The sequence below is a fragment of the Haemorhous mexicanus genome, chromosome 5 (assembly GCF_027477595.1).
Source record: "Haemorhous mexicanus isolate bHaeMex1 chromosome 5, bHaeMex1.pri, whole genome shotgun sequence".
In the NCBI taxonomy this organism is placed as follows: Eukaryota; Metazoa; Chordata; class Aves; order Passeriformes; family Fringillidae; genus Haemorhous; species Haemorhous mexicanus.
This window is the reverse complement of record NC_082345.1, coordinates 71,734,861-71,760,981: the sequence shown is the minus strand read 5'-3', so window position 1 is coordinate 71,760,981 and position 26,121 is coordinate 71,734,861. Positions and strand designations below refer to the sequence as shown.

The 26,121-nt window shown below is 41.1% G+C and overlaps 1 protein-coding gene across 1 annotated transcript in view; it reads left to right on the top strand.

Moving 5' to 3' along the window:
- TAF3 (TATA-box binding protein associated factor 3) overlaps positions 1–22,573 on the top strand; it is a 114,089-nt gene extending 91,516 nt beyond the window's left edge. Inside the window, exons 4-7 of the mRNA XM_059847534.1 lie at positions 1,522–1,604; positions 15,433–15,688; positions 19,622–19,728; positions 20,470–22,573. Of these exons, the coding sequence (XP_059703517.1) occupies positions 1,522–1,604; positions 15,433–15,688; positions 19,622–19,728; positions 20,470–20,584 (561 nt within the window). The 3' untranslated portion in view covers positions 20,585–22,573. The remainder of the gene's footprint in view (positions 1–1,521; positions 1,605–15,432; positions 15,689–19,621; positions 19,729–20,469) is intronic.
- The last annotated feature ends 3,548 nt before the right edge of the window (positions 22,574–26,121 follow it).

Below are 26,121 nucleotides of genomic sequence, written 5' to 3'. Positions count from 1 at the left end.
AGCCATAGTCCTGAGCCTGCAGTAGCCAGGGTTCAGTTTCAGTCTCTTAAGCAGTGGGTGATGTTACAGGTTAAGATGCTGGGAAAACAGAGAAAAGACTCACCTGTCACCTATGGAAGATGGCAGTGAAATTGTTGCAGGCATTTGAAGCTTTGGAGAAAAAAAGCTCTTGCAACACTCCAGGGGAATGATGTAACAAAAAATGGTTCTACATAAACAAAGAGTGCAGAGAGGCCTGTGAAATCAGCTAATCCACATCCATGGAGAGCTGTACTGCAAAGCACAGTTCTCTGTGTCAGAGCAGGAACACCACTCAGGCTGCTCTCTTTCTCTCTCTGGCCTAGACATCTGCTGGAGAGCAGCTCCAATTCTTTTGCCAAAATGTGTGGCATGAGATTTTGTTCTTACCTTTCTCAAAATAAGTCCCACTTGAGCCCTCCCACTCTGGCCTGCTCTCTCCCACACTGCATTCTGTGCTTTGCTTTGATTGTTTGCCCTCCCTTGTTCAGTGAAAGCTTTATGAAGCTGGAAATTTGTTCAGGTTTCCCTTTAGTTGTATGCATATTAGTTTTGTTTAAGTTCCTGGAGCAGATTCAGCCGAGTGGTTGTTTTATTAAATATGGTGACACACATGCTCAAAATGAGATCAGTCTCCATCTCTGTTTTTATATGTATATCTCTCTATATATAATGTATATACACTTGTCATATATGGACATAAGTTGAGTAATGAATGCCTGGAGAATCATTACAGTGTCAGCTGTAGCATCTGTGGTCATGCTGGACAGGTTTTGCAAACCAGCAGCTCAATGGGAGTTGGTCATTTTGGCATATACTGGTTCCATAAGTTCAAGGACATATTCAAATGGTCTAAACTCCACCAGATACCAAGATTGGAATCCCAGGCCACTTGAAAAATAGTCATTAAAAACCTCAGCTTAATTGCAGTAAAATGCAGTGGCTGTTATGCCTGGTGTGGATAAGAACTTTCATAAAGTATTCAGTGTTGGTGAATTCAGCTTGGAGTTTATTTGCTTCCTTTGTCTCTCCTTTTGATTAAAGAGAGTCATGGTACATTTATGTCATGAACCTGAGAAATAATTGAATTTAAATCTCAGAAAAATGTGCAAACACCAATGGATGCCTGACAAGTTTGAGTACTAAGATCAAAGCATTTTATGTCATTGTTTAGAAACAAACTGGGAAGTTTGATGTCTCTAGAAAAGTACTTAATCAGGAAGATTTGCTAACAAGTTGTATTGGGAGGTACAAATGCAGCAAAATTTCAAGTTGATTTTTTTTAGCTTTGAGTTTGCATTTGTGAATTTCTACATCTGGGACTTCCTGCCGAGACCCATCCATGCCATGGGACAAAGTGTGAGAGAGCAGTGATTAGTCTGTCATAGTTTTGTTTCATTAAGTTGATATACTCTGGTTAACTCCATCAGTGCTTTCATGTAATTAATATATTTTGAGAGTCTGCTTGCAGTCTTTGATTGATGATTGTGTTCCCCTGTGCAGATAAAGGTGGAACCAGTTGTTCCAGCTCCATCACCGGTTATTCCTCGGCTGACTTTAAGAGTGGGCGCAGGCCAAGACAAGATGTAAGTACAAATAGATCCATCTGTGAGGTGTGTGCTCACCACAGTCCATCCTCTGGGAGCTCTTCTTTTAATGGGAAAAGCTTAAAAACTAGTGACAAATTACTTTATACAGCAGAGTGAGACCCATCACCTTCCATCCATCCTACTGTGTGTCCCATTCCATGTCTTTCTAGGGCATGGATTGCAGCACTCCATCTGGGCTGGCCTCCAGTGACATTTAGTGAGGTTTCTGTAATGGATGCTTATCCAGAGTGTAACCTACAGCTAAGTTTCACAACACTCCCCAGCTAACAGTTGTTTTATGCTTTAAAACATAACAGTTGGATTCCTTTATACACATCTGTTTTGTTATAACTGTTGATGATTATTCATGAGTGTGCCTAACGCACTTCAAGTGCTGCTTCATTAGCTCCCTAATTATTGGGTGCTGTTGTACAAATAATAGTTACTTTGTACTGGATGAGCATAAATAGGGTGATCCCTATCCTGAGATCATCCAGCATAAACAGGAGGCTGCAGAGGCTGGGGAACCATGCCTCACCAGGCTTCTTAGGCTGCTCCTGTGTTGTGTGTGAAGGGTTTCTTTTAATCAGGTTTTTCGTGTTGATTTCATGGCACAAAGCACACTTTCATGTCCAGTGGTAAACATGAGCACACACAGATCTTTCATTTCCAGTCCTCACATTAAGTACTGCTAATGCAGTTGTTTCTCTTATAGAGCCATTATGAAGCAAACCCCCTAATCACTCATTTTTCTGCTCTAGAAGTTAAATGGGATTTTGATTATTATTTTCTTTTTCTCTGCTGTCCTACTTCTCCCCAGTAGGTAACCATGGCTTTTACTGGTTTGAAGCTGTTAAGGGACTTCAGTCATTCCTTGGTTTCCAAGGGACACCCACACCCCAGTTATTAACCATTTTTACTTTCTTCCTTTCACAGTATTTGAGTGTGATCTAAAATTTCTGTACCTCAGGTTGCTGTACAAAGTTCCAGCTCTCTCAGAATACTTGTCTGTCCTGCTGAGTATGATTTGAATGTGCATGGCTGGGCATGCTATCCCTTGAAAGCCCACAAATCCATTTTCCTCCTTGAGGAGACATGGATACTTTTAAATTCTGCTTTTGCAAGGACTGTTGGGTGTTCATATGGGGGAAATTAACTCATATTTTCAAGGCAGAACTTTTGAATTAAAGTTCTGAAGCCATATTTTAGCACCAGTTATCTTCCAACCTTATCTCTTTGCTGTGTTTCTCATACCCACACACGTTTTTAGAGGGGACTTCAGGCTCCATCTGTGTGCTACAAATCGTGTGGGTGCATCATTGTCATCCCTGCCAGCCCTTAGATCTGAGATACTGACATCTCATTTCATGGGCTTTTGGGAAACTCACTTTATTTTCAGATTCCTTTTTACATCTTTAGTGGTACCTTGGCCCCCATCTGAGGATCTCATAACAGGAAGAAAGAAATGCTTTTTAATGTGTTAGAGTAAGGGAAAGTTAAACATATGTTTCATCTGAGTTGGTAACGAGGTTCTAAATATCTGGCAATTATAATATAAAAATGTTGTGTTTCACTTACCCAGTCTCTGGAGTTAACTGGCATGGGATTGTTTAAGGATACCATGAATCTCCATGGAAAGGTGCAAGGAAAATTTTTAGGGATTCCTAGAATTTGATGAGAGTAGAAACTAGATGGAGAAATTCTCTGTTAGAGAGAAGAGCTGTTTGGAGGCTTTTAGAAGTACTCAAGTACCTGTTCAATTGGAAGTTAATTTGCTTGGGGGAATGTCATATAAAACATCTTTAATAGAAGCACTCACAGATCTTCATGAGGCACAGGGCTTTCAGGAGTCTGAAGCTAAAGTGTCAGATTGGTGGTGCATGGAATGGAGATTCACATCACACCATAAACTCAGCACAGCCCCAGCACAAGGTGGCTGAGTAACACAGCAGCAAAGCAAAATGCCTTTGCAGTGCAGTGAGCAGTGGGGCTCTTCACCCTGGAGGGGTGAATGCTGTGGAGAGACTTTAGAGCCCTTCCAGTGCCTAAGGGGCTCCAAAAAAGCTCCAGAAGGACTTTAACAAAGGCATGGAGTGCCAGGATAGGGGAAAAAGGCTTCAAACTGACAGAGGGCAAGGTTAGATGGGATATGAGGAAGAAATTTTTCCCTGGGAGGGTGGTGAGGCCCTGGAGCAGGGTGCCCAGAGAAGCTGTGGCTGCCCCTGGATCCCTGGAAGTGTCCAAGGCCAGGTTGGATGGGGCTTGGAGCAGCCTGGGGTAGTGGAAGGTGTCCCTGCCCATGGCAGGGGGTTAGAGCTAGATGATCTTTAAGGTCCCTTCCAACCCAAATGATTCTATGATTTTATAATTTTACTTCTTGACTCCTCTGCTTGGACCAGTGTACAAAGCAGTGATGGGAATAGCAGGAAAGTCTTTTCTCTTGTGTTTGTGAATAAAAGTACATATTTCCCCCAGATTCAAAGTAATTCCTGCATTCAGGCTTGTCTGGAGTACAAATGTTCTTACAACATGCATCAGCTCACAAGAAGTGGCTATTAGCAACATTGGGTTAATAGACATGAAAATGCATTATTGCTGAAGGATGGACAAACCAATATTGGAAAAACTGTCCCACTTAAGAGATTTTTTGCAAGTGTTTTAACTGCACAGTAAAACAAGAAGAAAGTAGATTATTATCAAAGCATTTCCATCTTAGTTGTAAACAATTACAGCAATACTTGCATGGATGCCACATTAGAAGAAATTTACTGGATTCCATTCTAATGCAATTAGAGCTAATTTTGTTCTTTAAATGAATAAAAGGTCAGCTAGTAAATCTAGTTTATCTCAAGTCCAGGCTTCAATAAATTGTTTTATTTAATTTGTTGTAAAAGATCTTATCCCTAATGGGCCTTGCTCTTATTGGTTTGCTTGGGTTCTAAAATATTTATGACCACTTTTTTAGATATGATTTGAATGATATGTTGGAAGGGTTTTTCACTTTTTTTTTTTTTTTCCATTCCAGTGTTATCAAGGTAGATTGCTAACTGAGTTAGTATAGGAAGGAACTAGTGATGCTATCTTTTTTCAAAACAAAACAAGCAAAACAAAAAACACAGACTTTTAAATTTTAAATGAACTGCAAATGATGAGTAGGGTTTAATACTTTAATTCAATTATGTCATGGCTTCTTTTTGTCTTGTTATTTTTCCTAAGCACTATCATTTTTCATACACATAAGTTTTTTTAAATTATATCTATTGATAAGGTGTTGACATTCCAGCTACTACTACAGCTGACGTAAACTTCAGCAAAAGTACATGCTGTAATGTTTGATACTTCTGATAAATTTATGCTACATTTAAATACAGCTTTTAAGAAAAAACACATGGCTGCTGACACTAATGCCAGACCACAAAGCACAGTTCTACTCACTGGGTGCTGTTTCAGTGTTTCTGTGCCCTGGAAGCAGGATATATGTTTTTTGTGAAATCAGGTCTCCAAATTTACCTTAAAATTTCAGACTTTTGCTCCAGACTCATATCATAACTCTGCCATCAGCAGGGAACCTGGAAAGCAGACAGGAAGAAGGAGAAAGACAGGCATTTTAACAATGTTTAACTGGTAAACCTGACCTGCTGCTCTAATGAAATTGCCCCCTGTCTTCTATATGTTTTAAGTGAGTAGATATGTGACTTTCTCCAAAAACAAATCACACACATGCTCAGACACCTATGTGTGTGTGCCTATAGAAATATATATTAAATAACCTGTGGATTTTACCTTTAAGATAAAATCCTAAAAGGATTAAGGGACGATAAAAAATTTGTTACCAAGATCCTTAATTGGCCCCACTAAAAATCTTTTTTACTTGGTAGGATATTATCAATCCAAGGCCAACTTATTTTTGTGTGGAGGCTCATTGAGCTGCATGACACCTCCATGACAAAAGCCATGAGCAGAGCCAGCTGACATCCTGTGTAGAGGATCTCAAAACCAAGGGTCAAGATAGAGAAATTATCTTGTGATCATAGATGTGACCTCTCTATGTAATATCAGTGACCCAGAAGAATATTTTTGGGACTAGGAGGACAGGAAAACCTAGTTTATTACACCAAGTTTCTTAATTAGATTATCCATCTAAGAACTTCTACAACCCCCACATGGAAGAATTTTTTCCCAATATCCAATCTAACCCTGCTCTCTTTCAGTTCTATTTGCTCAAGAATTTGTTATTTTAAATGCAACATGAAATTTTAGTGAATCAGTTCTTCACTCATACTTTTTGAAATCCCACAGAACTATAGAATGCCACCTGTGGCATGCAGAGTGCCACCAAGTGTATGCTCACCAAAAAAGAGATGCCTTAATGAGGGATCTTCTATCTACAACAAGCTTAATTTACAAAAGAGTTGAGTTGCAAACTCTCCAGAGATTGAATTTTCTTGGGAAAACTGCACACACACATACACAATCAGACTTTAAAAGGTCATAGCACCAAGAAAGGAAAGAAGAAGAAGAAGGTTTTAACAAGTACATCCGTATGCTTCTTATTGACCTGGCTGAACAAAGAAATTAGACAAGGACTGTGTTGGTGCTCCCCAGAGCTCACTGGGGATCTGAGTTGCTGCTGTAACATGAATATTTGTTCTTTTAAAACTGTTCAAGCTCTGTGTGAATTTGTGGAAAAAAAGCTGGGTATCCAAGACTTTGCTGCAAGTTTGAGTTAAACTAGAATCCTGCCCTATGCAGTTTCCAAGAATGCACCTGATTGTTACAGAATCATCTTTGGTGAATATTTAGGAGCTTCAGTTTTTAATAGGGTTGTTCTCATACAGATAAATCAGCGAAGAAACTTTTGAACTTTGGGTGCTATTTAGTGGTGCACTAGTCAGACTTTGATAATTTACATTATTGTCTTCATAGTGTTTGCCCACAAAAGCTGAATGATGGGGTTCATTAAGCTCCCTGTACAGGCATATCCAAATTGTTTGCCTCCAGCCTTGGCTCCCTGCGTGTGGCTGGGGAGGGAAGGATTGGCTTTTTATTGACTTGTCAAGCCTTAGGTTTGCATTACCAGCCAAGTAGCTCATGACCCATTCCATTTATTGCACTGTTTTGTGGTGGGGAAACAGGTAAAGGAATCCTGCTGGAAGCCCCTCCCTGTGCCCGTTGGGATGAATAAGGGCAGTGTTTGGAGCAGCTCAGGCACCGTGACCAAAGCCTTGGACAGACGGAGTGGCAGCAGCGTGGGGCCATTGTGGGCCACAGCTGTGGGTGGTGTTGGTTACCCTGTGAGACATTGCTTATCCAAGGGAGAGCTCCAGAGGAGAATTCATTGAGGAATTGAAGAGGGGAGGGGGAAAAGAAGTGATACTTCAGGGAGTGTTGTATTTTCTGAGACCCCCATCGTTGGAAGGAATGATGAATCTGACTCCATGTTCTCAGAAGGCTGATTTATTATTTTATGATCTATATTATATTAAAGAATACTAAACTAACCTATGCTAAACTATACTAAAGCATACAGAAAGGATACAGACAGAAGGCTAAAAAGATAATAATGAATCTTGTGACTCTGTCTCCAGAGTCTAACACAGCTTGGCCCCCATTGGCCAATAAGTCAAAAACAATTCACATGAAACCAATGAAACAATCACCTGTTGGATAAACAATCTCCAACCACATTCCAAAGCAGCAAAACACAGGAGAAGCAAATGAGACAATATTGTTTACCTTTTTCTCAGCTTCCCAGGAGAAGGATCCTGAGCAAGGAGATTTTTCCAGAAAATATGACAGTGACAAGAGAGAAAAATGGAGAAGGGCTAACCACAGTTTGGGAAAATTAAACAATAGAGCACAAGCAGTAAAAGTCTGTGTTTATTGCTGTGCTAATGGGCATCCCAATTATTTTAGCAGGAAAGGCCATGTTAACTGCATTGACAGAGCTGCTGCTCTGGGTGTCAATCCAACTTGTGCTGTAAAGAACATGTAATGGTGAAATCATTTTTGATATGATCAATAGACCACCTAAGTGAGGAGGCAGAGTAATGAAAAATGATCTTGCTCCTCTCCAAGGTGTGCTGAAGGAATTCCAGTGATCTTTACAGCTTTCATCAATCTTTGTGAGTGTATTTACTGACATACCCACATTTCTCTGTTCTGTGGTCTTTTAAATTATAAGAGCTGGAGGACTGATTTTTGGTGCCTTTTGAAATGCTGAATGTATTTTAATGAAGATACTGTCTCAGCTATGATTCATAGCCCTTTCCCAATTGTTCTTTTTTAGTGTAACATATTGGCCCAAATCCTGCTGTAAAATCCCCATGTGTGGTCCTGTATCCATCCAAAAGGCTCTTTCACTTTGGTGGAGGTTCCCCAGCCTCTCCCTTGCTGCAGGATTGCAGCTTTTACATGGAAAAAAGAAAAAAAAAAAAAAAGTGAACAATACCATATCCCTTTTACCAAACCAAGTAAATGATCATTTTTGTTTATATTTCTAGAGGTGATTTAGCACAGCTTTTTCTTCCTTGAGCATGAATTAAATTTACAACTTCAGATGTAGTCCTTTGGTTTTTTCTTCCTTCTATTTTATTTAATTACTGAAGCCACCCCAACTAATTATTCATCCTGTTTATGGTAGGCAGTAGTCTGTGGCAAATTATTTTCATTTTGCTGCTGGCCACATTGAGTGATGACTCCAAAAGTGAATCCATAAAAAGGCTTGAGTCATTAGAAAACAAAACAACTTACTGTGAGATTCTTTGATTTTGCTGCTTATTGCTCAAGAGTAAAAAAAAAAAAAAAAAAACCAACATGTATACTGTATACCACAATTAAAAAAAAATACTTCAGGCAGGTTTAGACACATGAGAGAATTGCTTGTGTAAATGGTCATGAGCAGCTGCCCTTATGAAGCACAACAGAAACTGATCAAATATGTGTGAAAGATTAGAAAGGCAGATGGGTATTTGTTTCAAAAATAAACTTTCCATAGAGGATGACTGCAAGAGAAAGGTACTGATTTGTTCTTGGCTTTGACAGAGTTGCTTCTTTTTATTCACGCTTTTACTGAGGTTTTTAAACAAAAGTGAGGAAACTCCAGACCCAAGGATTTGTGGGATGGTTCCTGGGAGCTGGATGAGGACAAGAAGACCATAAATAACTACAAAAGAACAGATGGTCCTACCTGAATTTAGTGAAGTTGTCCTGTTAGCAGTTGATCTTTAGCTGTGCAGAATCTCCAAGTCCAGGACCATCTGTCTTACTTGTTTCTTTCAAAAACAAACTTGGTAACAAGCTGAAAATTACAGCTTTAAAGATTTTCTAGACCCATACTGGTACAACTTTCTGCTAGTTAATACAATTAATGTTCTATACCAGTTCCCATCAAAAAGGGTGGATATAGGACTGGTTTATGGGCAAACTCCTAGATCCTGCATCCCATAACATTTCCCAAAACAAATGACAATAAAAGGCAGTTTGCTGGGAACACAGAAGAGAAAGTTTGCAAAGAGCTCATTGACATAAACATGTTTTACCAGGTTCTGGTTTTGCTCTTGAGAACTCAGCAGAAGGGGTTGGTGCCAGGTGGTTTTAACATTGAAGATGTTTGTTATTGATGATAAGGGAAAAAATAAGATGAAAGATACCAAGACGCCACGCTACCAGCTCAGTTTTGTTTTGTCAGACTGGCAGTGAACCATCCAGAGGTGTAAGTCAGAATGGTGAGAAAATGGGAGGGAGATTTAGGAGTCATCAACTGAAAGGTGCTTGTGGTTGTTGGGAGAAATACTCTGGGTGTAACAGATACAGAGGCTGAAGGCCAAGGGCAGAAATCTGTTTCACTTAAAGTAATGGGAAAATAAACAGTAGAAAACTTGTAATTCAATTTCAACAGTGCATGTGTCCATAAAGGAAAGGAGTTAGCTGGAAATGTCAGCTGGGCTGAATGTCCAGATGTTTGTGGGGCTTTGCCATAATGTTAGAATAGTAGAATCATAGAATAATTTAGGTTGTAAAAGACATCTTAGATCATCAAGTCCAACAATTTACCCAGCACTGCAAAATCCATCACTGAACTGTGTGCACAAGTGCCACATTTATGTGTCTTTTAAATCCCTCCAGGGATGGGTGACTCCACCACTGCCATGGGCAGCCTGCTCCAGTGCTTCACAACCCTTTTCATGAAATCATTTTCCCTAATATCCAGTCTGGACCTCCTCTGGCTTAACTAGAGGCCATTTCCTCTTGTTCTTCACTTGTTACTTGGCAGAAAAGACCAACCCCCCCCACATGGCTGTACCTCCTGTCAGGGAGTTCTAGAAAGTAATAAAGTCCCCCCTGAGCCTCCTTTTCTCCAGGCTGAGCTCCCCAGCTCCCTCAGCTGCTCCTGGTGCTCCACACCCTTCCCTAGCTCAGCTGAAATGGAGAATGAGCTGTTGATCTCCATGTGCACCACTGAAGGTCAACACGCTTTACGTGGAGAGGCAGGCACCCAAAAAGCACTTGGAATAAGTGCTCAAAGTTCATTTTCCTTGATAGAGAAGAATACCACATGGCAGGTGATGTTAAAGTCCTGAGGTCTTTTCACTTGCAACATTGCTTAGGGCTTTGTTGGAGGTTTGGTGCATTCTGGCACTCCACAAACTCTCAAGTTGGTCACAGCGTGTGCTTGTGGAGCTTCTGTTTGCCAATATGACTTCTTTGCACAAAATAAAATATTCAGTAGGGCATGAAACAGCAAATAAATTTCCCTTTGTAAAAGTAATATGGGAATTAGCCTACATTACAGAGCTTAAATCACACTGATTCTCCTCCAGGGCTGGAATAAAATTTTCAGAATCACCTCTTATCTCTGAAGAATCTAAACCATATGGAAATTTCCTGATTTCCTGAGGTGTTTTTGACACTCTTACCCATAGGTCTTAGAGTGTTTACGTTTTTTCTGGTGCAACAGTCTCAGTTCCAGGTGTGAGATTTTTTTAGAAACAAAATAGTTACATCACTTTCTAGCATCAAGGAATTTATATCAATAAGGGAATATCAAAGCTAATAGATTATATGATGATTGATAATCCAAGTGAATTGCACCAGTTTCAGTTATGTCAGTGCAGTTGATTGTGTCTTTTTCCTAGACACAGAGACCCATTTAGCTCCTTCTCCTTGCTTAAAAATGGCTCATGGGTTCAGAAAATAATTAGGGCTTTTCAAATGTTACTTTTTTCCTCTGGGCAGAGAAACAGCTTCTTGGGAGCTCTGCCTCAGAGAAACAAAGATTACTGTGATTTTTTTACTAGACCTGTGGAAGTTCTGATACAGCATTTTTTTGGAGCTCATTGCCAATAGCAATCATTCTGCCCTGTGGCCCATGCCCTGTTTTTGAAAAGCCATTTCCTTTTGGTGCACGTCTTCCCCCTGTGTTTAGGTGAAGCAGTCAATGGGGCTTTCAGCCGTAAGGATCAGAGTTAAATCAAATAAATTACTTCCAAAGATAGGAAACCATTTCACACCTTGGAGCTTCATTTTGCTCCAGATGTAGCATGTTACAGTTCCTGCCACCTAGAGCTGATTAGAAACCAACTGACCTGTTGCAACACTTCAAATCTTGGTAGAATTTGCCCTTTGCCTGCCAGCTGACACTTGGTGTTCATCCTCTTTGGGTTTGGAATTATAACTGTGAACAGGGTCATTGCCCTATGTGATGATTAAAAAGGGTTTTTATTCACTCTACCCTCCTGAGAAACAGAAAAACTTCACTGAAGTTTTCTTTTCTTCCTTCCCCTTGGAGCAGTGTTGGACACAGTTTTAAACCAGTAGAAAAGCATTGACTCTTTACTGTAAGGGTGGTGAGACACTGACACAGGCTGCCCAGGGAGGTGGTGGATTCCCTATCCCTGGAAGTGTTCAAGATCGGGTTGGATGGGGCTCTGAAAAACCTGGTCTAGAGGAAAATATCCCTGCCCATGTCAGAGGGGTTGGGGCTGGAAGATCTTTAAGGTCCCTTCCAAGCCAATCCATCCTTTGATTCCATGAGATCTGGCTGCTCAGCTGAGATTCAGATATTACACGCTGTTGTCTTGGCCCCAACACAGCCTTGGTGTAGTTGAGCAGAAATGGCAATGGAAGATCTCATTAAGTTCTGATATAGAAATGCTGTTTGCACTGGTGCAGATTGTGAGAAAGAAAAATAACTTAAAAATGCCTTTGTCAGGAAGCTTTAGGCTCTGCTCTTTCAGCAAAGGGGTTATAAAAAAACAGCATGGAAAAATAATTTGTAATTGTGGTATCTGAGGATTTCTCTGTCCTTCTGTCCTTCCACTTTAAATTTCACATCCCTTAGGTATTTGCCCTTTTTATTACATTTAGGTATTTTTTCTCAGTTACTACCAGGCACTGTGACAAATGAGTGTATGTGTTCAATGATAAATACACTGAGGTTCTGTGAGCAGGACAGCTCCTGCTGGCATTTAAAAAGAAATCCAAAGTGAATTTAGGTTGGACACAACCAAATACACAGTGTTTACATTAATTCTGGGGTTTTTTTCAAAGGAAGTGGTAACTTGTAGTCACAATTTATGGAGGCTCTTATTACCACATCTATTCCAAAGGTTTTCTCACACCTCCTTTATTCTGGAGGGACTGTTTGGATTCAAAAACAACTTTTAATTGGCCTTTTATCTTTCAGTGTAGAATCTGTTTGTGGTCCATTGCCAGGCAAGCAGCCTGCAGAGAAATTCAGTTCTTGCCTCATGACTCTGATTGTGGTGGTGGTGGTTGATGTTCATTTGTGTTTGATATGTGCAAAAAGTACTCATTTAGCCTCAGTTTTGGAGTTTTTGGATTGCTGTGGAGGAGGAGATGAAAGTTTGTTTTATGTAGTATTGTACTTGCACTAAGTGATGATTTTGGACACGTGAAAACACATTTGGGAAAGGTAACAAAATGTGTATGGTGATGTCCCAAGGAAGAGTTTAAATCCCAGCAGGACCCAGGTACCAGGAGGATCAAGGCTCTGCTGCAGTGAGAGCCGCCTACTTGCAGTGAGCTCTGTGTCTCAATTTTCCTGTCTATAAAACAGAGCTCATAAATCTTGCCATCATTTACATAGTGTTTTGATATCAGGTTTCTCTCCAAGTCTGAAATAACAGTAATTATTAGTCGTGGGACTGCTATTTCCCTTTGATTTCTCCCCACCTCCATATTCCGTGCGTGCAGCCCCTTCTTCAGGACAGGCTAAACCACCCTCGCTGAGATTACTCCATCACCTCTGATGGTGCAGCACAAAACCATTCATTTCTCCACTCTGGAGTCTAAAGTCTCTGAACTCCATTAGCCCAAGGGAGTGGTAGGCCCAAGCGTGCTCCGAAATGCCGATCTCCTGTTTTGATAAGTGAGCTCTAAAATCAAGATAAACAAGCTGCCCTATATACTGAACATGTCCTAATTGCACACTCGAGGCACGCCAGCCAATCCGTGAGCGCGTGTCGCTCGCTAATGAATATTTGTGCTTTTGGAAGATTTCACATGTGGTGTTCCTTGCTGCTTCTGCAGTTGTGAGCAGAGTGGCTTCGAAGACCCTGTGCAGGAGGAGAACCTGGCTTTAGACCAAGAAACTCTAATTTAATTTCATGTGTTAGCTGGGCATGGTCACTCTTATTCAAATTGTATTAGCTAATACTTCTTTCAAACTGTTTACACTGTGTGCAAAGTTGTGTTTAAAGCCCTATTAGCTAATACATCTCCTAGTCTAGACTTGAGGAGGGTTGACTCCCTGAAGAACTCCTAGCAGGACTTTGTTTACTTGCAGGAGGTAAGAGAGGGAGGCATGGAAAGAAGGGGCAATGATATTTGAAACCATCCAAATGACTTCTGCTGTGCCAATATTTTGCTGTCAGTCCCTATCCTCAGTTTTATTATAGCTAAGAGTTTGTCTATTGAGAGATGGCTCTCCAGTCATGAGGATAACTTTGCAAACCAGGGGAGCATTGGCACCAACCAAGGTCTTAGGCATTCAGCACTGGGAGCCAGCGCTGTCTGTGGAATGGGGAAGACACAGAAGAAGCACTGAGTTGGGTATGGCAAGTCTGGCAGGAGCCACACACTGAGACTTTCACTGAACCAGAAACACATCATGAGCCAAAGAGAAAACTTCCTTGAGAGATAACAGTGGCGTTTTGGATGTTCCCCACTAACAGGAGAAGGAGGCTGGTTTTGATGCGTAGGTTGCTCCCAGGATGTCCTGATAGTAGAACTTCCTTCCTTCTCCAAGTCACAGACAACATAAATTAAGACTCCTGTACTTTGACTCACAGTCTAGCACCTTACTGACACATATACAGAGCCTGAGCCCCACGTTAGGTACCTGAAGCAATCACTGGGACATATGTAGTGTGAATGTGTTGCTGATCTAAGAATCATCTATCACCCTTTAGATTTCATTCTTTGATTTTCTTCTCCTGTTCACTCATAAAAGGTGTGATGCTGCAGCTGGGGGTTAAGCAGGACTACCAAGCTCATTGCTCTTGTTTCCTTTTACCAAGTATGTTTTTACTATAACTGGACATAGTTCTGATTTTGTAGTGCAAGTGGCATATCTTGTGAGGAAAAACACCATTATCTCAGCCAGGCATTACATACTGAATTATTCCAAGCCTTTCTCAAATGATGGCTTGGAATTTTATTGACTTGATTTCAGACATTGTCTCCAATCATAGTAATGCTGCCTTTGGAGTTGCAATAAACTCTAAAGTTGAACTTAGAATTCACATTGACAGTGGAGCCAGACATTCCTGGTTCTCAGGAGTCATTGCAATCTGATTTTTGTCATGGTTTCTCTACTGATGTCTCAATTTTTTACTTTCTTAAATGATTCTTGTCCCTGGAATGTCTAACCTTTCTTTAAATCACCCTCTTCTTACAGTCCTGTGACAAATCAATCACACTCCCACAGTTACCATTCAAATATAAATAAATTAGTTAAATGATTTACCAAAATGTGGTAAAACAAATCAACCTATCTTGTGTTTTGTTTGAGGTTTTGGTTGTTTTTTGGGTTGTTTTTTTTCTGTTTTTTTAAAACATCTTTTTCCTTCTCTTTATGTTTCTAACCTAGAGCCTTGTAGTAAGGGCTTTTTCTGGCTTGTCTGTGAAATTGCATGCACATCAATAACACTGTGTATCAACAGTCATTAATAAAGGCTGGGTCCTCTATGTATCCCCCTTCCTGGGCAAGATTGTTCTATACAGTGTATTTACTAGAGCTACATCCTGTCTACTTCAGCTACTCGAGTAAGTAGCAATATTTTAACTGCTGAGTGTATAGTGTGCGTCATTTATTTGTCCTGACTAGATCCACTGCTGATTTCATAAACATTTGGGCAAAGACATACCAAACCAGCAAATATTTGCAGAACCCCCTAATGTAGGATCTTAACAGGATGATATGGTCTCTCAGTTTGAAGATTAAAATCAGTGCTGTTCACAGCTGATTAACTTTCCTTTCTTATATTTCCCACAAATTGAGCTAATGCAATAAAACTTAACGAAACAAGGTTTAGTAAAGCCACAGAGAATATTTATAGGGCAGTGAGGTGCAGACTGGCTCAGGGTGTCCTGGCATTCACTTTGTAATGGCTCTGTGCTTTATCCTGTAAATGGATGGGTGCAGCAATGACAGCAGTCCTTGTGTGGGGTTGAAACAGCCTCTTTGGTGGCTCCAGGGTGACATGAATTAGCTGCTCTATATTTTCTTTCTCTCTAAAGGGTGATTGATCACTGCTTTCTCTCCCATCAGCTCTAACAATTCTCACTGTTGCTTCTACAGAGTCATCAGCAAAGTGGTGTCAGCTCCAGAGGCCAAACCTTCCACTCCGGCGGCGCGGCCCAAAACACCTCCGCCTGTGCCATCACCGGTGCCAGCTCCCGTTCATGTCACCCCTCCTCCAGCTCCAGCTCCTCCTCCTCCACAGGCCACCATCTCACCTGTCCTCATCCCACCACCCTCCCCAGCCGTGTCAGCAGCTGGAGGCTCCAAAGCTCCCGTTCGGAGCGTGGTGACCGAGACCGTCAGTACTTACGTGGTAGGTGACAAGTGCCATGCTCTGTCCCAGTGCCAGGGGCATTCCTCCCTGGAATTGGTGAGCTCCTGGGTGGCTCATCGTCTCAAACTGATGGTTTCTGGATTCCTGATGTTGCTCTCTGTTAAATTGCTGTTTATCCAGCCTTTGTTTCCACACACATGTTTTGAGGGGTTAATAACTTAACTGAAACGCTGTAACTTGGACTGAATTTTTCATTTGTTCCCAGTTCCAAATTTAAGTTCCTTCTAACAAGTCCAGCTATATCCCATATGATATTTTCTGCTAACTGAGCTAGAGCACTTTTTTTTGGAGGTGGAGGTTTTTTATAGTTGCTTTCAAAAGTGCTGAATTGAAACCTCAAATGTCAGACTCACCATAGATTTTACTGTCAGTCAGGTAGAGTACAAAACCCTCATACAACATCAAGAACTTGACTTAGCCCTCATTTGAAATGTGTAGAGTCCACTAATCTCTTTCCTGGTTTCCTCAACATACAGAAATTGCAGATGTTTGTGCATCTCAGAAGTCTGCAGATTGTTCATTAGTCTGCACTTCATTTGTGTGTTTGACACGGGCTCTGAGCTTGGCCTGTGTCTGGCAGCATTCTTCATTCTTTTAGAAAAGTCTCTTAAGTAACATGGTGTAGGAACTGCATTCCCTAAAAGAATGTGGATATGTGTCTGGGTAGGACAAGGCTTGCTGTGCTGCTGAGAATTTCTGCTTTAAATGCTGTGTGAAATTAAGTCCTGAACATTCCTGATGCTTGAACAGCAGCACAAGGGTAGCAGTGTTGTTATCCTCCCTGTCCTGGCTGAATTCCAGCTTGATTGGTGACACCTTGTTTAGCTGCAGTTTAAAAATCTCACCATTTGAAACACTTAAAGCTTACTTTAATTACAGAGTTTGCCGTGCTTGAATTGCAACATATGCATGTTTGGTTGTTTTTTTTTAATTTTTATGAATCTTGATTCAGTATTGATTTCTAATATAAATCCACCCTGCATTTCTAATGGAAAGGTGCTTCCCTGCTGGACTTAAACTGCTGTATCATGTTACTGGTCTCTATTTAAACAGCTGCTACATTTCACTCCTGAGTTAGTTACAGCACTGGACAACGTCACACAGGCTCTGCATATCCTTAGGGTGCAGGACACAGCCTCACCTCTGGTATCACAGTGTAAACCCACAGTCACTCTTATTATTACAGTCACTACTATTGTTGTCATTGTTATTATTACAGTAGTGCCCACAGGTTTCAAAATTTACTTTAAGAGAAAAACATTTCCTAAATGCTCTACTACATCCCATGTAGTAATTTTCTTCTGTAATTGTGAAAAGAAATAATTGAGGGATTATGTTAGTTTTAAAAAGAAAAACCTAGCACTTCCAGTGGTAACACACTTAGCACCTTTATGGAGAATTCAGAGGATATGGAAGCTCCAGGTCATTTTTGCTTTTCACAGAACCATAGATTATCACAAAATATTTTGGGTTGGAAGGAGCCCTAAAGACCATCTTGATCCAACCCCTCTGCCAGAGGCAAGGACACCTTCCACTCGACCAGGTTATTCAGAGCCCCATCCAACCTGGCCTTGAACAATTCCAGGGGTAGGAAGTCCACCACCTCCCTGGACAACCCGTACCACCACCCTTATTGTAAATATTTTTTTCCTAATATGCAATCTAAACTTACCTCCCTTCAACTTAAGAGCATTCCCTCTTGTCCTATCACTCCAGGCCCTTGTGAAAAGTGATGTTTTACAACATTATAGGTGAAACCAAGGCTTTACTGTATTAGGACCCAACTATGTGCACCTGCAGGAACACACCTGATGTGACAGATTTATAATTCAAAATGCTCAGAGAGAGGTTGGGGAAGAAGAAAATGATTAATAATTATTAGCCTCTTGTATAAAGGAAATCCAGGAGACAAAATCATTTTCCTCAGATCACATGGGAAAGCTGTTCTAGAGATAAGAGTGGAGCCAGTGTGACAGAGGTGCCCAACTCCCTTGTGCAGGGGAGGAGAGGAGAGTGATTTTATAGTTCAAAACAGAAAGGATACACATCTCCCTGATGGATAGCATCTCAGTGCATGTGCTCTGCTCATTAGCTCTCAGTGGTTTGTACTAGCACAGCAATCAGCAATCCCACTCTGTACCTCATTGCATGACCCTTGGCTTATTCAGGAATGAGAAGTTATGCAATATTTTTAATATCCTTATTCAGCAGCCCAATTTCTTGTTTAACAAACAGGCAGAAGTCTCTGTGATTACAGACCACCCTGCCCCTCTCCAGCCCCTGAGAGCCTGAGGAAGGCATTCTGCAGGGGAAGAAAACCCTTGAAAAATTAAGTTTGGAAAAGTTAGGGTGTCTATTTTCTGATGGGGCAACGTCTGGCAGTGCTGCCTACACCCAAAACAGGCAGCACCAGAAATGAGATGCCTGTGCTGGGTGATGGTGGGGGTGCAACCAGGTGTTCAGGAAGGTTTTTTAGCCCTCAGCCCAACATCCCACAGCATCCCTTCTCTGCAGCACTGTGGCACAGCATCCCCTCTCTTCCCAGCAGGGTTATCCCACCAAAATGACTCTGCACCTCTGAGCCCAGACACTTCACGTGGGGAGCAGATGCTTCTCCAGCAACTTAAAATGACTCTGCAGATGTGAGATTAGATGGTAGATATAGGAATGATTATTGCAATCAATCAGCTTGGAAATTGAGTTAATTTTATGACGGTGCCTACTCCATATCTCTGTTGGAAAGGGATTGTTCCCTGGTTAGTATTCCTGGGACTTGTATTTTTGAGTTTTAAACCACAAAAACATTCAAGGCTTTAGGAAGAATCAGGGAAGAGTGATGTGTTGGTTGCAGCTCTGGTACATTCCTATTGATTTTTCAGGAAGTGGTGTAAGATGTACAGACCACCGTGTAGTGGCTTTTTTTTTTTTTTTTTTGCTAAGAACATTTGGGGCTTTTCATCTGCTACTTTTTAATATTGTGTTTGTAAGCTGTACAGATAGCAAAAAGTTATTGCCTGAGATATGTGTAAATGCACAAAAGCTGAGAACAAAACAGTTTCTGCTTTTGAGATTCAGCGATAGTGTGCAAATCTTCATAAAGGAGTGATGGAGTCAGGGTAATGCCCCAGACATTTTGTACTTTGTGTTGTTAATTGCACTCCTTTAGGTGGATTCTGTGACATTTTGCGTGCATGTTTTTAGCAAAGAGCTGTTCAAGAACCACTGGAAATGTAAAAATACAAACAATGGGTCGAGCAGGATATAAACATTAAAAAAATGCATATGATGAACCCGGTGAGCAGCTGCCCACTACTGTAAATGATCTGCCTTTCTTGTTTCATTTACCCTTTAGTAGATTGTACTGCGACATAAATGTCATAAGGGGAATGGAAAGTTACTCAGTAACAACTTTTTTTATATCCTGATCTTATCAGCTCGTTGGAGTTGAAGACTTTGGCTAATAAGTAATGCAGCAATATATACACATGGCGCTGTATATTTTACATGCACACAAGAACTGTTATCTTACACAGGAGGCTGCCGTGGCTCCTGCTTGCCATTAACAGGGTCGAATTTTAAAAGTATAGACAGAGAGGGAATTGTGTCCTTAAGCCCTGGCTCTGTGTGTGAATGCCTGTGCTTAGGTTGGGTGGTGTAACTGGCTTTACTGGTTTACAGGACAATGCAGGAAAATACATGATTTTGTCGTCATGAGAAGTGTAGGAAAATCAATTAAGACGTAACACTGAGCTCTTATGATCAGAGAATTCACACATAACAACAGGGGCTGCTGAATGGCTTAGCCAGATAAGCAAGAAACCTTTTTTTTTTGTTGATTTTTTTTTTCCAAATGTCAATTTTCCTGCCTGCTTGGCCCTGAAAACCAGCTAACTTTGCTTTTCTTTGCACCAGATCCGAGACGAGTGGGGTAACCAGATCTGGATCTGTCCTGGCTGTAATAAGCCAGATGATGGCAGTCCAATGATAGGTTGTGATGACTGCGATGATTGGTATCACTGGTAAGTTCCTCTCATCCATCCTGCTCTGCCAGTGCCTGGCAGATTGGGGCTATATTATTAAAAAACCTTTTTTTTCTAATAGTTCATGACGTTGGGAATATTTAAATAGCTTTACTGTGTCCAATTTAATAATCTGGAAGATATTTTTATCTCTGTTGCTCTGAAATTTGAAAAGGCAGATTTTAAGCTGTGAAGGAGAGTTACTTTTTAATTAATGGGCATTGGTGATAACGGTTGTTTTTGAAACTGCTGGGAAATATTGCTGATTCTGGTAATTTTGTGAGAACTACAGGATTATGAGCACAGTATATACAGATAGACAGTTCAAATTATGAAGCATTGTATGAACAGTAATATAAATGTCAGCTCTTATAAAAAGGTTAGGGGAAATTAATCACTTTTTAGGCTTTTTTTTTTTAAAAGCTACATAAAATCATAAGGTTTTTTTGCAGATGTGTTAAAAAAGCATTTGAAATTATTTTAAAGCTAATCTATTACACCTGAAAATGCACTCATATTTTCAACTAAAACAACACTTTTCATCTGAGTATCCTTTTGATACTTCTCTTTTGTTTCAAAGCAAGAGTTCTAAGGTTTTGATCATTATATTTGTTAAGATAATTGCTGTATTAATTCCAAGGCCAGATACAGTCTCCCACTGAAAAGTTGCATTTTTTGGAGTAAGGCACGAAGGCAATGTTACTCCACTGAGATGATGTGATATTTTCCTGTCCTTCACAGGCCTTGCGTTGGGCTTACAGCTGCACCCCCAGAAGAGATGCAGTGGTTCTGCTCCAAGTGTGCCAACAAAAGGAAGGATAAAAAACACAAGAAGAGGAAGCACAGGGCACACTGAAGGCTTGGCAGGGACTGAAATCGTGTGGTCACCGTGGCACCTCCCGCCCCGACTCGGCTGCAGGAGGGATCCCCCCTGCCAGGGTCGTTTGTGTCCCTGCAGTGAATCAGGGGCGAGGAGATGCCCTTGCTCAGGGGCTGTTGGGTCTCACAGACCGTCCGAGCCCAGGGCATTGGATTTTGGTACATTCTGATGCTGTTTCTTCCCCCTGGCAAGGGGAGTTTGCACAGAGCGCCGTGAAGGCTTCGGTGGTTCCCGGGACCGCTCCCGCTCCTGTGGCTCGGCAGCAGCACGGATGAATGTTGTAAATACAGATATCTGTCCTATTCTTTCTCGATTTGTTATTAATCCCTCTTGAACCTTTGCAGTAAGGTGCTGAGAGGAGGAGAAAATGTAAATTGCAGTAAGTTGTAAACTGAGACAACCTTCTGGAATGATTTCTGTAGTCTGGATACAGTTCAGCCTCGACTCTTGCTGAGCCAGATAATCATAATGTGGAAATAAAAAGTGGCTGGTAAATATTTTTGTGATGAGAATATATGAAGCTTTTTTCCTTGATTTTTAGTACTAACATAAAATAAACATGTTCAAGCTTTTGTGATATATCTTCTATTTTTTAAAAAAAAAGTTTCTATTGTGTCAATTTTTTTCTTCCGTGTGAATTTCTTTCGGTGGACCTGTAATATATTTTATACTTTGATTTTTAGTTTGTTGTTTTGGTTTTTTTAAAGTCTTTGTCAACATAACTTTTCATTGCTTGTACATTTCATCAGTGTGTAAAAACACTTCCCATTAAAAGATTTTCACACGTGTAAATAGCTGATATTTATAAAGTAATTTTTTTTTTTTAATTATTTTGTAGGGCTTGAGGATTTTTGTTGTCATTTGCCCGAGAATACAAACCTAGCAGCTACTAAAAGCCCGTGTGACAAACTCCTGTCCTCATGGCTGTGAGGGATTGGTGAGCTCTGCCCCAGCTGTGCGTGCACGAGGAGGTGGCCAGCACCATAATTAGGCCTTGATTCAGATACTTAAACATGTGGTAACTTCTTAAGAAGTGAGTAATCCTATTGCCTTCAAGGAGCCTGTTCCCACACTTGGTTATACATGTGCTTAAATGCCTTCTGAATTGGGAGCTTAGGCCAGGGGGGCTCTGCACTTCTGGTGGCAGCTACAGCATGTTAATCTGTAGCTGGAATGGACTTTTTTTTTTTTCCCCTTTTTCTCCTTTTTTTTTTTTTTTTTTTTTTTTAAACAAGTGGTTAATGAGCTTGCCAAAAGCATCGTATTTAGGTAGAGGAGATGCAGGTGTGTTCCTCTGCTTTGTGTATCCCCTTGGAAAGACCAGTAAACTGGATCCCAGACACATTCCCCCTTGAAAATGTGAGGGGAAGGTGCAGAGAAACTGAAATAAAAGTGTTACATATTGTAGTGCAATGGGTCTCAGAGCTAAATAAGAATAAATCTTGAAAACAATTTATGCCTTTTGTTTTCTAATCAATTTTAGATTGCATTGGTTAATTTGGGGATATTTGTATTTTAAACCAATGCAGTGAGAACGTCTGATGTTGGAGAAACATGACCCTTTAGCCTGTTGTGCAGATATTAAGAGTTATTTTTTAAATGCATCCAAATTGATATTAATGAGAGTGAATTAGTCATGTTTTTAAAAGTACCAGTCTAGTTAGGGAAATGAGGCTTTGCTGATAGAACTGTTAAATTGCAAATCAGTGGTGATATGGATGAAATTGGTTTATTAAAAGTGCACTGTTACCTGCTTTGTTCAATGCCATCTCGTTTATATTCCGTCCCTGTTAATTACCAGTCAAGAAAGTTCTTGGATTTGATTTTTTTATTCTATTTTATTTTGAATTGTTGGATGTTGCAATGCTGATTTTTGGTTTTTTCCACATGTAATGTGCAGACATACAAAATACGGCGTCTTTGGTCATTTCTGGTTGCAATAATAAAGAAATTAGCTTTTGGTAAGTTGTTTATGCATTTCCTCCTCCTCTCCATGAATCAGAACTTCTCACATTTAATCAGCTGAATTACTCAGGATGCCATGGGAAGGCTGAACTTGCCCCATTGGATGGCTGCTCAGCTCTTTCTCTGCATGCTTGGCCTTGCTGCTGCTGGGTTGGTTTCTTAACCTAGCTTTTATGATTTTATAAATGACCCCTGTGGCAATAAAACCAAAGCATCATTTTCAGGAGGCTTGTGTGGCTGAGGGGATTAGTAATGGGAGAAGGGGCCCTTCACCTTCGGGTCATCAGTTTGAAGCCACGCTTGGTGCTGAGCCTGCCTCCCTTTCACTTATGCTGCTGTGGATCAGGAATCAGTGGCATTAATGAATAATCATTCCAGAAATGGTTATCCCTGAGCAACGTGTGCCTTGGACCTTCTTTACAGCCCCTGGCCCCACCCAGCCCTGAGCAAGCCCTGCTCCTTCCCCACACCTTTGTATTTGCTGCTGGTAACTTCACAGGTTGGATGTCTTCTCCTTAAACTTCGTGTAATGGAAAATGAGGGAGCAGTTGGGGCTGCTCCCTGGAGTCTGCTTGATTTTGGGGTTGGGATACGAGTCCTTTAATGATTTGTGTTTTGGACACCACCATCCATGAGAAGGGGGCACGGTGGGTGGGCTGCAGGTTGCTTTCCTCACTACTTGTCATGGGAGAGCATCCAAGTCTCTGAATGGTTTTCCTGCCTGGAAATGCAGCTTCATCAAGGGAAGCATCAGTGGGTGGTTGGAGTAGAACTAGTGCAGAGTTTAGAAAGTAAAGAATTGAAGAGTTTTCAGTGAGAAGACAACTCACCAGCTGCTGCACTATAAAGAGTGGACAGGTACAATTTTCCCCCTTTATGGATGCACCGTGTGTAGTGGATTTAAGCAGGACAGTGAGGATGGGTCATAAATATTCAAGAAAAGAGCACAAAAACTATTCCGTGAGAAAAGCTTGTTGAATCCTGCCATTACTCTGGGGCCAGATTTTTATCTGGAGTCAGCTGGGAGTCAGTTGGAGCTGTGTCAGTTTACAGCAGCCCAGAGCTGCCCACTGGCACGGCCGGTGTTGGGGCTGGGGAGCAGCTTTGTTTGGAGAATTTTTCATCCTTTTTATCCTTTTCATCCTTTTCATCTTTTTTATCCAGGGCAGCCTGTGCCTGTGGGTCACTATGCTGGGTGCTGGCTGTGAAGCAGGTTAGTCATTAGGCAAAATTGCAGCTTGTTAATGAGTTTGGATCCAGAAAAAAACATGGAGTTGATATAGAGACACTAAGCACAAAGTTAGAAATGGAGGAAACTCTCTTGATTGCTGATTTTTATTGGAGGACATTGATATAAAAACAGAGCATCCATCCCTGGAGTAATGGGAATGCCCTTTTCCCAAGATAATCTTCCTTTGGGGCTGTATGTTGTGCTCAGAGCATCATTTCTCTGCTTGACAAGGTGTTTTTCTTCTGAAGGTGTCCACAGCTAAGTACAGTGAGGATCTTTATGCTCTGCCACTGATTTGTGATTCCAAATGTCCTGGAAGAGAAAAGGAATTTAAAAAAAAACCCCAAATCGGAGGGTATCAGAGCCTGCTGACTTTGTCTAGGCTTTAGAGAGATAAAATAGAGTGTATTACTTCACTGTATCACCTAAACCTTCTTTGTTCTCCTTTCAATAGGACGATTAAACAAAGACCTACTAACCAAATTAAAGTATAAAATGAACGCTGAGATATGGAAACCTTGCCAGGAAGAATGTTAATGAATGAAGTTCACTAAAGGCATGCTGGCTAAGTTTTCAATACAAATAGTTTTATGGCCAATCTCTTTAGATCATAGCAGTTTTCTTTAGAAGTTTTAAGTCTCAAAAGTAGATGAGTTTCCTTCACTGGGGAATGAATTAGATAATGCTCTGAATAAACTCCCTCTTCACCGTCTTGTCAGTCATGCTGCTTAGGAAACTTGCCCTTTCTTCTGGGGACTTTTGGATCAGCTGTAACCTCAAAAGTAGAAAGCTGCTATTAATCCATGTGGGCTGGATGGCAGAGGAGGCTGTAACGGGAGATTTACAGCCAGCAAACAGCTCTTGTACCTGGCTCTTGTGAGCAGAAACCATTAGCTGTGAGCTGGGGCAGCTGAGCCAAGGGTGCTTTCCCTCCAAGGTGCTGCTTCAGCCTCTTCCAGCTTTGCAGTGGGTGAAGGAGAGGGTCAAACTTTTTATTTAACAGGGTCTGTGGTGGTTGGACAAAAGAAAAGGAGGGTTCATTTAGAGTAAGTGTAAGGAAAAGGGTTTTTATGATGACAGTGGTGAAACACTATAACAGGTTACCTAGAGGGGTGGTAGATGCCCCATCCCTGGGAACTTTCAATGTCAAAGTTGGACAGGGCTTGGAGCAGCCTGGTCTAGTGGAAGGTGTCCCTGCACATGGCAGAGGGGTTGGAATGAGATGATCTTTAAGGTCCCTTCCAACCTCAGCCATCCTAGGGTTCTATGATTCTAAGATGCTTCTGGAGTGACCTTTTGCACCAGGACTTTAAATCCTGTGATACTCCTCACAGTGAGAGAGGAGAGCTGAGGGCTTCCAGACCATCTGTTCCCCCTTGGCAGTCACCCCTTAAATTTTCCTTCTAGTCCTTGTCTGCTCCAGAGTTCTGGCCCCTTGACTCAGGTGTCTGGTGGCCCATGCCAAAGCCAACACAGGTCAGCAGCTGCTGGGTGCCTTGAGCAAGTGGGGACTCCATTCCAGAATGGTGACACCAAACGTGCTCACAGTTGAGGTTTGGTGCAATATTGGTTGGAAATAGATGATCTTTAAATAGATGATCCCTTCCAACACAAACCTTTCTATTATTCAGTGATTGCTGCCTCAAGCTTTCATCAAGAAGGCAAATTTCCTTCAGAAAACAAAATGTGAGGTAAACCTGGGATAGGTGGAAGATTTTGCATGCAATTTGTAAAACACAATGAGAAAATCATTTCATGTGAACACAACTCCCTGTTCTGTTTTCAATATGAATGCTCCCATAATGACTACGAAACAACTTTACAAAAACAAAGAGAAAATAATTTGATTATTTTATTGCCTAAACAAGAGGATGACAGAGAAGTAGACTTGGAACATATTTACAGAAATTTAGGTTTCATCAACTATCATGAGCAGGAATTTGGTTTACAAATTCTAAAGTCTTTCCTGTCAATTCCTCCCTAAGCCAGCATCTCACTGTGCCTGTCATTTGCTTGCTGTAGGACTAATGACAAGTGTGATGGCATGTCACCAGCCCTGGTGTCACCTGGGGCCTCCAGTGCCACTGCTGCTTAACTGTGCACAGGTGACCTTCATCCTCCTTCCTTCAAGGTGATCCCTCCCCAGGTGTGGGACTGGGCACTGTTTGCAATGGATTTTTTTTTAAATTTGGCATCCAGATTTGGAAAACAAAAAATCGAATTTTTATTTTCCTTTTACATAAATTCATTAGGAAATAGGGACAGGAGATAGTGAGCAGTTGTTTATTTTTAATTGAGTTGTCATTTACAGCACTTT